Source organism: Ctenocephalides felis, unplaced genomic scaffold, assembly GCF_003426905.1.
Source record: "Ctenocephalides felis isolate EL2017-DRISC unplaced genomic scaffold, ASM342690v1 CF-g0.4_SCAFFOLD_00672, whole genome shotgun sequence".
NCBI lineage: Eukaryota > Metazoa > Arthropoda > Insecta > Siphonaptera > Pulicidae > Ctenocephalides > Ctenocephalides felis.
In genome coordinates this window covers 7,292-18,371 of record NW_020536826.1, presented here as the reverse complement: position 1 = coordinate 18,371, position 11,080 = coordinate 7,292, and the positions used below count along the sequence as shown (strand labels likewise).

Here is an 11,080-nt window from a genome sequence, read left to right as displayed (position 1 = left end):
TTATAATGTGGTTCGCTAATTTCATGAAAATCTGCGCGAAGGTTGATTGAGACCGCATTCGGAGTAAAAGGGATAAAACATGTGCAGTGCCGAGTAGTTATCGAAGCGGCCTTCACGAAGCTGAATGCTGGAGTATCACTCGCCCCCCCCCTCTTTCTCGTTTATCAACTGCGAGTGCTGCGCACCATTTGCTTGTGTGCTTGTGCGGTGGGCTTAAACTTGCGCAGTTAAACTTGCATTTCGTTTGGTCGCTACTTTTCGTTCTAACTTTTTTTGTGAAGACTTGTATCTTATTGATTTTATATTTGTTATAATTCATTCGTATTTAATCAAATGGAGAGTAAGAAACAAAAATTAGATGTTCGCGGTTTTCAAGACTGTTGGACGAATGAATATGGATTTATACAACAAAAGGATCGTGCTGTATGTGCGATATGCCGCGAAAGTGTAGTATGCCGCACGTCAAGTGTACAAAGACATTTCCGAACCAAACATCAGTCCACATTTAATAGCAACGATGAGAAATGTGAAACTATAAAGAAAGCTGTTTCTTGTTATAAGAAACAAATAACTTTTTTTTGTGGAATGACTGGAACGAAGGCTAAAGCGACAGAATGCAGCTTCGCAATTGCTCATTGCATAGCTGCCAAAGGCAAACCCTTTACAGATGGAGAATATATAAAGGAAATTTTTATAAAAAGTGCTGAAAAGTTGTTTAGCGATTTACCTAACCAACAAACCATATTATCCCGAATTCAAGAAATACCGGCTTCTGCGCGAACAATTGAAAGAAGAATAACTGAAATGGCAGACAATGTAACAACAAAACAGAATGCTGGATTACAAGAAGCTGTTTCATTTAGTGTTGCTGTTGATGAAAGTACCGACGTAAATGATATTGCGCGGCTTGCGGTATTTGCACGGTATTGTAATAAAGATCAAGTTTATGAAGAATTGTGTACTTTGATTCCTCTGTATGGGACAACTAAGGGGGAGGATATTCTTTCTTCATTCATAGGTTATTTTGACAGCAAGAACATTAATGTCAAAAAAATATTTTCTGTAACTACTGACGGCGCAGCTGCAATGATTGGCAAAGATAGAGGATTTGTCAAACTTCTTGAAAATCATATTGGACATAAAATATTGAACTTCCATTGTATAATACACCAGGAAAGTTTAGTTGCCAAAATTTCGTCACAGCGCTTAATTCCTGTAATGAACACTGTTGTTAAAATAGTTAATTTTATAGTGTCTCGCTCTTCACTAACACACAGACAATTTAAATCTCTTTTAGAAGAAATGGAAAGTGAATATGTTGACCTTCCCTCATACAGCCATGTTCGTTGGCTTAGTCGGGGAAATGTCTTAAATAAGTTTGTGTCATGTCTGGAACCCATCAAAGTTTTTCTTAACGAAAAGGAACAACATTTCCCCGAATTGAACGATGAAGAATGGTTAGGCAAATTAATGTTTCTGACCGATGTAACAAATCATCAAAATGAATTAAACTTGAAATTGCAAGGAAAGCGCCAAACGGTGCTCGAATTATTTGAATATTGGACAGCATTTGCGTCAAAATTAAATATATTTTTACGTGATATTAACACGAGCACCTACAAATACTTCCCAAATGTGAGAGCGCTTGCAAATGAATCGACCGTAAACAACAATGAACTCAAAACCTACGTTGAAGCACTTAAAGATGAATTTTGCAAAAGATGCAAAGATTTTGAAGCTTATGTGCCTATATTTTCCTTCCTCATACAGCCAGATTTAGATTCATCAATAATACCGTTCGATTGTCCAATTTTCGAGTGGATGAATGTTGATAATTTAGAAATGGAAATTATCGAACTAACATCGTCAGAATTATGGAAAACAAAATTTAAAGAACTACGAAAAAATCTAGAAGATGACTCTATAGAAAAATCGACGGTCATATTAAATTGTTGGATGTCATTGCCGGAAAGATTTATTTGTTTAAAGAAAATTGCATGCGCTCTCCTTTCAGCTTTTGGTTCCACATATCTTTGTGAACAAATTTTTTCACACATGAAAAATATTTTGAGTTCACAAAGAAGTCGTTTAACAACTGAACATTCAGAATCATGTGTGAAATTAAAAGTAACAAATTATACCCCGGATATTGAATTGTTAAGCAAAAATGTACAGGGACAAGGTTCACATTAAAATTGTTTAGTTTATGTTAGAATTGTAGGTTATTTGTTAATAAATATGTTTAAAAGATAAATTTGGTTTTAATTCATCTCTCCTAGAACCTAATTATATATTTCAGAATCAGGGGCGTAACTACCGCCGTATCAGCCATATCAGCCCCAAGCCAGAGGGGCCCCCAACGTCCGTAAGCAAATATTAATAATAAAAAAATTATTTCATAAAAATCGAATTAATCGTGAAAAATTTGTTCAGTGAAATTTAATTTCATTAAGAGAAATGTAAAATTATTGTTTTAAAGTGTATTTTTCCGGGCCATGGGGGCCCAACCAGCCCAAATATTAATAGAATCTTACGAATTTTTATCTTATTTTACAAATAACAAAAGTTAAAATAATCATGAAAACTTCCTTGCAACTAAATTTAATTTCGAATAAAACATGAGCGTGTAAAATGTAAAAATATAAAGAGAGTTGCGATTGCGATAGAATAGAAAACTAGCATTTTATTAAGTCATTTTGTGCAAATTAAAAAATTAAAATTAATTCAGCAGTTTGCTAAATGTCTCGAAAAATTATCAAAGGAATGGAGCGTAAACGACTGTTTTCAAAAACAAAAGGCAAAGTATAGCAACCCGTAATCTTGTTTCAAACTCAACATATACTATTGCTAAATATACATATTAATTTCTGAAATTAAACAAAGTACAGAGACTTCGACTCAATTAGTATATTCGAATAATTACAACTTGAGTAATTCAGCAAAAACACCTGTCTTCATGAAACTTTCGTCTAAATACAGTAAGATCATCTCTGTTAATTTTTATAACCAATTGTAAACACTCGAAAAATATGTCTAAAATATGAAATTCAATATTTATTATATCGCTGTCAAAATTCAATACTTTTGCTTAAATTTTTCCCGAAGTAATTTTTGCATACAATTTACCCAGTTTCAACCGCAAATGCTGAAAAAAGTTTTTCAAAAATAAAACTGATACAAAATTAGCTAATTAGTTGTAAGTCTTAGGAAACTTTGCTTGTATTTCCCGATATGTGTAAATAATCGACACAATCAATAAGAATTTAGATTTAATCCAAATTTTTTGATTTTTTAAAAGAAAAAGAGGTCCGGGGGATATAATCCGAACAGTTCTTGATTTTGAAACGAGGGCGAAAATTTTAGCACTCTTCTCCTAATTTCGAGAAATCGGCTCAGCCTATCGTTGTAAACAAACATTTTCTGGCAAAAAAAATTTAAACATTTCTTTCAGGAAGTTAAATACTTCTATGATACACAAACAGCACTCAGATCATTATTGTTCATAGAAGCAGAAACTTTATCCCCAAAAAAATTTTGATACGGGGCCCCGCCAATGCACGCTACGTCCTTGTTCAGAATTAAGGCGGCACTCTGAATCATATTGGTACAGTGGCTTGGCACACCACAGTTAAAAGGTTGCCGACCCCTGTTCTAGATCATACTAAAATATTACGGCCCTACGACAACTGGTTCAGCTTTAAAAATTCGTCAAAGTTTGCAAAAATCAGTATGGTCTTTTTGGCATTTGTCAAAATTAGACTTTTGATCGACGTTTTCTCAAAAACGCCTGAACCGATTTTAGAAATTTAAAAGCCATTTGATGTATTTCGTGGAGGACTATCGTTTGTCAGTTTTGTGCAACGATCTGCCAAGTCGTTTCTTTGTAATTTGAAAAAAACTTTTCGTCCACATTTAAGCTCATCCTACCGAACGATTTTAAAAAATCAAAAACTGTTCGAAAGATATTAGTTGGGAATGATACTGATTAATTTTAGGTGAAAATCTACCGAGCCGTTTTCTTGTAATTAACTGTTGAAAAAAAGTGTTAAATTTTCGTCGACATTTAAGCTCATCCTACCGAACCGATTTTAAAATATCAAAAACTGTTCGAAAGATATTAGTTGGGAATGGTACTGATTAATTTTAGGTGAAAATCTACCGAGCCGTTTTCTTGTAATTAACTGTTGAAAAAAAGTGTTAAATTTTCGTCGACATTTAAGCTCATCCTACCGAACCGATTTTAAAATATCAAAAACTGTTCGAAAGATATTAGTTGGGAATGGTACTGATTAATTTTAGGTGAAAATCTACCGAGCCGTTTTCTTGTAATTAACTGTTGAAAAAAAGTGTTAAATTTTTGTCGACATTTAAGCTCATCCTACCGAACCGATTTTAAAATATCAAAAACTGTTCGAAAGATATTAGTTGGGAATGGTACTGATTAATTTTAGGTGAAAATCTACCGAGCCGTTTTCTTGTAATTAACTGTTGAAAAAAAAATTTAAGCCGATTTTCATGTAATTTTTTTGGCTATACATCATGGTCTTATAGAACTTACTGTAATATTATGGCCTAACGACAAGTAGTTTAATTTTAAAAATTCGTCAAAGTTTGCTAAAATTATTATCGTTTTTTTTTTAAAGTAGGATTAATAAAGTATATTATTTACACATTTTTTTTATTAAGTCGATTATTTACACATTTCGGGAAGTTCATGTAACTTGCCTCAAGGCTAAATACCAAACCAACTAGTTTTATTAGGATTTTGGTTGTACTTGGGTAACATTTTTGTAACAATGGGTAGTTCGATTATTGTTCACACACCACTATTATTTTGTTGACTTCACGTAACCATCAAGGTTAAGTTCAAGTAAATATTGTTAACTAAGCATTTTTAACAAAAACAATTACGAGCATTGCCAGGTCCGAATTTCGTAACAGAAATATTTAAAAGTAAAATTATTGTAAAGATTAGTCATCAAGTAATAATATAAAAGACTCAGAAAGTAATATTGAAAAGTTAGTGACTCTAGTTTAAGATTCAATCCGGAGTACCTCAAGTAAGTATTCTTGCCCCCTTTCTATATATTCTTTTTACTAGAAACATACCGATTTTAGAAAATTCAACATTAGCCACTTTTACCGACGACACTTCAATACTCATCAGGAATCAAAACACATCTAAAGCATCTGAACAAACTCAAAGATATTTAAATATACTACAAAATGGTTGGAAAAATGGAAAATAAATATTAATGAAGATAAATGTGTACATGTAACGTTTACTTTACGTTATAATACATGCCCTACAGTCTATCTAAACAACAAACCTGTCCCAAAATCAGATGTGGTAAAGTACTTGGGTTCTTGGGTATGCATCTAGATAAGAAATTAACATGGAGACATCATATTAATAAAAAAAAGAATCAAATTTCACAAAAAAATGAAAGAATTATATTGGCTAATAAACCGAAACTCTAAATTATCTGCAGAGAACAAATTACTATTGTATAAGTGTGTAACGAAACCAATTTGGATGTATGGCATAGAGTTATGGGGCACTGCTTCAAAATCAAATATTGCAATAATAAAAAGAATGCAAAATAAAATTCTAAGATCAATTCTAAACGCACCATAGTACGTGACAAACTTTAGAATACACAATGACTTGAAAATGTTAACAGTCCGGCAAATAATACAAGAACGTTCCTTAATCCATAGAAATAAATTCGAGACACACCCAAACCCAATAGTTGCAGACATCTTACTACCGCATGACAATATGAGACTGAAAAGGATATGGCCATTCGAAATTATGTAAACTAAGTAAGATATATCACTGGGTTATCTTATATAACATCATACTTATTTAAATGTACAGTTTTGCTCGTAGAAATTATTTTTGTATTTCTGATTGCTAAAATAAAGTGAAATAAAAACTAGTGGGGTGGGTGGCATCGTGCCTTAAGGCAAATTGCTGGAACTTCCCGTACCGTAACGAAATGTTCGAGGAATACTGAATGTTTTCAAATAGATTATTATAAATATTGTAACATTGTCTAATATTTATAGGAATTATATAAACTGAATTACAAAGTTGAAATTATTTGTTTAAGTTATATTAGAACTATAGTCAGAATAAAAATAAAATCTGAATTATTTTAGATATACAAAAAAAACTAAAAATATATATATATATATATATATATACATTTTTTTCCAAAATCAATTATTTTGTTAAGACAAGCAGAAAGTTCTTTGAATCATTTAAATCGGACGCTTAGTTCTCTCAAAAACTGCCATTTTTTACATATTTAGCTCCGTATCTTCGAAATGGCTGGGCCTGCCTTTGCCAAAAACTAATACACACTACTCCCAATCATTACTAATTTTTTAGATCATTTGAATCGGATACTCCGTTCTCTCAAAAAGTCGATTTCTATTTTCTGCACTCTTTGCTCCGTATCTCCGAAACGACTGGACTTGCCTTTGCCAAAAACTAATCAGCTCTTTTCCCTATCATTAGAAATCGAATGTTTTTTGAACCATTCAAATCGGTTGATCCGTGCGCCCGAAAACGTGACTGGAAATTTGTATCCATACATACATACACACACACACACACACATCCATTTTTTCTGAGGTATGCCAAAACGTTCAGAAACCTTCAAAACGTCGAGAAATGTAAAAATTTTCAATTTCGATTTTTGGCCCATTACAATAACTTACCCTACGGGAAGTTAAAAATATACTTCAAATATGACATGATCCGTTTGTAATTGTAATTAGCATTTAGAAATGAACCTTTATTAGAGAAATGAAGTAATAGCTGATTAATAACTTCTATAATATTCGTTCACACAGTGGATTATGTTAAACAACGCCTAAACAAATATTGTTTTCGCAACTTTACTCGTCATGTAATAATTGTGTTTGAAGAACTTCATGTAATTAAAATTAACATACATTCATTGACTGATGGTATTTTTTTTCTTTTCGCTGGCGATATAATCTCATTCTTTGAACTGTTTTGCCTAAAAAATATTTTCCATTTCAACAACTTCAAAGATTTATAGAAACCATATAGAAACTACGAATAATATAGAAATTATTTCAATAAAGTTTGTTTCATACACGGCGCAAATGCTGCATTTGTTTTATTGTTTTCATTATAATTATTTACGCGCACAGGGTAAAATATTCATCTGATTCAGGCTTTTTTTTATTAAATCAAGATTTTTACTAAGATGAAACTTTAAAATGGTTATTTATCTATGCCGATTTCCTTGTTGATAACGGTAAGCATATAACGTTGGCGCTGGTACGCATACAACGCTGATGCCGGTACGCATACAACGACAGATCTCTATTCGCATACGCGATGACCAATCACAATCGACCCGTATAGAAATCATGTCATCGAGAGCTAATGACGAATCATTGACTCTTATCTTACCTTATCTGCCTTAACGCACTTCCATTGCATTTGCACGGATTTACACCTTAGTCGCGCCTACAGAAGTTTTACTTCAATAATATATTGGGTTGTTCGGAAAGTAACTTCGTTTTTATAGACATTTTTGCTCGTAATTTTCGCACAATAATCAATTACTTTAATAAATTATGTATTGGCAGTTTTGAGCAAACATATTTAGTCATATTTCTGGTATTAGCATATCTTCGAAATCATAATTGTTTTGGTCGTTATTGGCAAAGTTTTGATCAAAATTTATTTTAGTGACAGGAACAAATAATGGTCCGATGATGGCAGGTCAAAGCTTCAAAAGCTTCATTTTCATTGACTAAACTTTTGTGAGGTCTTGCATCATCTTAATACAGGACTATACCTTGTAGTGGGTTAATTCTCTACTTTTCTATTAAAGTATATCATTTAGTTTATCCAGCTGATGACACAAGGCATCCGAATTAACCGTTATGTTATTCTGGAAAAGTTGAAAAATGAACAACTCTTTTAAAATCTTACCAAACATACTGCATCACATTTCTGGCAAATTTTAGCTTTGCACCTGTTTTGAGCTGGTTCTTTTTTTGTTTCATGAACAATGCGGGTATTGTATTCCTTACATCTCATTTGAAATTCCTAGTGACAATTCTCTTCAAATCCTGATAATTTTCAAGACTTTTCAAAGGCGAATCGCGGACGCCAGAGCGACGACACACGTTTTCTTCTATGAGAACCATACATTGAGTTTCGAGGAAAATCCCAGACCTTTTGAGTGTCATGAACTGTTAAATTTGATAAATTTTTACTCAATGGAATCTCATGTGTTTTTATTCATCGGTTTGCATCAACAAATGCCTTTTTTGCGTCTTTATCAGCTTTAACCGTACTTCTTGGACTTGGTGCATCTTGGACATTAAAATACCAGAAACGAAATTTAGAAAGCCAATTTTGTCACTGTCGTACTATCAACATGTCATTTCAGTACACATCGGTCAATTTCATTTTGACTTAAATTGAAGTTTTATCTTTTCTATAGCAAAAGAGTAAATTATGTCGAAAATGCTGCTTAATTCTTTCCGTATTCAAAGTGGCACCATCCAAAAACTATTGCATGCAATCGATTATAATTTTTTACACACTAGCCTTAAAATATAAGTTTTAAAATCATATAATGATTATAGGGCAAATGTGATGTTAGATTCAAAAAAATATAGTTAAATTCTGGTGGTAAAAAAACGAAGTGACTTTCCGAACAACCTTATACTAGTATCCGCAGTAAAGGTACAATATTACCTTGTATTTTTTCACTCAAAATAACTGCTTCAATAATGTTGCCCATAATTTTTAAAATCTCGTACTATATATTAATTGTTTTCAGTAATAATAATATCTAAATTACATTTTTTTAGTAATAATTCGATATGCATTATTACTTATTTTCATGAAGTAAAATTAAGTAATATGAGCACTTTTATAAAGTAATATGGGCAAGTAAATATATTAATTTAGGCATGTAAATAATTCAAATTGTGAGTTATATTTTCATTAATAGTTTGTGCGGGGGTTTTTAAATCGGGTTTAGTTTGTTGTTATTTATTTCCATCAGAGTGCGCTAGTATTTTTTTATTATAATTCTCGAAAATTCGATCACATTATATTAATGTGACAAATCTGCATAAGTCTTCATTCAGTTCTTCAGTTAGATCAAAGTACATTTGGGCAAGCAGAAGAATTTACAGGAGTGAATCTTCCAACAAGTGTGGAAATCATCAGGTATTATTTTTATTGGGCTGAAAACTTACAAAAACAAAATAAAATGTTTTCATATAAAACATTTACTCCAAATGTGGTAACGAACTTGATTCAGACGTGGGAAAAAATTGATATTCAAGTTATGGATAAATGAAGTATCGCTAGAAAATTGAACCGATTGATTGATAAATATAAAAGTACAAATAAAAGCAAGTCTACCGAAACATTATTTCAGGAGTTTGTAGAATCTACGAAAGACTTATTTTATATTGGAAAATGCAAATGCGATATGAAAAGAATACTGTGTTCTTGCGGACTGATTCCACAACATTTATAAGCGTTTATGATAGATCAACATAATGAGAGGAAATCTACGATACCAGAATATAAGACAAAAATTGAAGATGAACTATCATCATCTATAATAACTAGCGATTTTACTCCAGGTGAGATATATATTCCAGATGTTGGTTTTGAGTTTAAGGAGGTTATACGCAGTTGCGATGCAAAAAAAAAGTTTTTTTTACGATTTTTTGTGGATACAGCTTTTATTTATTGTGCATAGTAATTCTGAAAGAGCACACTTTGAAGAATATAACTGTGTACTACTCGTGTCAAAATATGGATGTGCACCGTCTCTGGAGATGATTTTCCGAACGTTCTCCATAAAAAGGCGTTCGGCGGTAAGCATGATTTTATCGGTTTAGATTATCTGAACTAAAGAAGGGTGAATTCTTTCAAAGGATAGTTAAATGCAGGTAGTGAACGAAGAAATAAATAAAATTTTGAACAAAATGGCGGCAATTTGAAAAAAAAATTCATTTTCGATGGAAATTTTTGCTGTAAATTGTCAAAAAAAATAGTAAAAAAAACTTTTTACGTCTTATTTCTTTGTTCAATACCTGAAGAATTTATCTAAAAAGATTGTGTTAAAATTTTAGTCAAATTAGTTGAGCCATCTCTGAGAAATCTTGCTCACCAACTCTGAAATGACAGTTTTGAGATAAACGCGTTTAAAGTTTCAGAAGTAGTTTACACATAGGTAAATTTTGTTTTTTAAACTTTTATGGTATCATCGATTTTAGGGCCATAATAGGGACCTTGTGTAGGATCCTTAGCTTCCAGTAAGTCCAGCTGGTGTTGTCGTCGAGCCATTCTTTCTAGCGCTCTCGCGTCGGAGATCATCTCGCGCTCTGTGTCCTCTTTCTGAGTATAATCATATGCTGCGGTGTCTAATAAAAGCCCAAATGCATTCATAATGTGTAACAATGATGTTGTACCTTCATTGCATATTGCAGCTGCAATGTAAGCCGCCATTTCAACAACTGAAGAAACACATGCAATAATTGGCTTTACTATTCGCAGAAAGTACTTTTTTATTAATTGTTTTTTTATCTTTTTCCATTGATTCAGTTTTATTTTTGACTAGGTCGCGGAGTCGTAAGCCCATCCTTATTTGAACATACCCGATACTTTCTTTTTTACTACCTACTTTATAACGCTCTTACGTGGCCTTACAAATTCAGGTACATCTCCGAAAGTAGTCATCGGATTGACTTCAAATTTTTAGAGAATATACTCAAATATATGTACATTCCGAAAATTCGAAAAAAAGATTTTTTGAAAATTCTAACTGCGTATAACTCTTTAAAAGCAGTTCGGAAAGTTCACAAATACTTCTTATATAAAACGTGGACCATATAGTCCAAGATACAAGTCTTCTAACTATGCCATAATGTGTGACAGATTTGAAATTTCTGATAGAGTTGCTTCTGCCCTGGCGACGGCAATCATGAAAGACCTGGGCGTAAAGGATGATTGGGGTAAACTCCTCATTATGGGTAAACATAAAAGCCTTCGTGA

General features: G+C 32.3%; 1 protein-coding gene across 1 annotated transcript; it reads left to right on the top strand.

Moving 5' to 3' along the window:
- The first annotated feature begins 333 nt into the window (after positions 1 to 333).
- On the top strand, positions 334 to 10,205 carry LOC113367239 (general transcription factor II-I repeat domain-containing protein 2B-like). Its single transcript, XM_026608867.1, has 2 exons — positions 334 to 1,951; positions 10,159 to 10,205. The coding sequence occupies exons 1-2, from the start codon at positions 334 to 336 to the stop codon at positions 10,203 to 10,205; spliced, it is 1,665 nt and encodes a 554-aa protein (XP_026464652.1).
- The last annotated feature ends 875 nt before the right edge of the window (positions 10,206 to 11,080 follow it).

What these genes read in the sequence shown, in the direction of transcription:
- LOC113367239 (XM_026608867.1), top strand. Translation starts at nt 334, where the DNA reads ATGGAGAGTAAGAAACAAAAATTAGATGTTCGCGGTTTTCAAGACTGT. An exon ending in ATCGACGGTCATATTAAATT is followed by an intron (nt 1,952 to 10,158) that starts GTTGGATGTCAT and finishes TTAAAATTTTAG; the next exon opens with TCAAATTAGTTGAGCCATCT.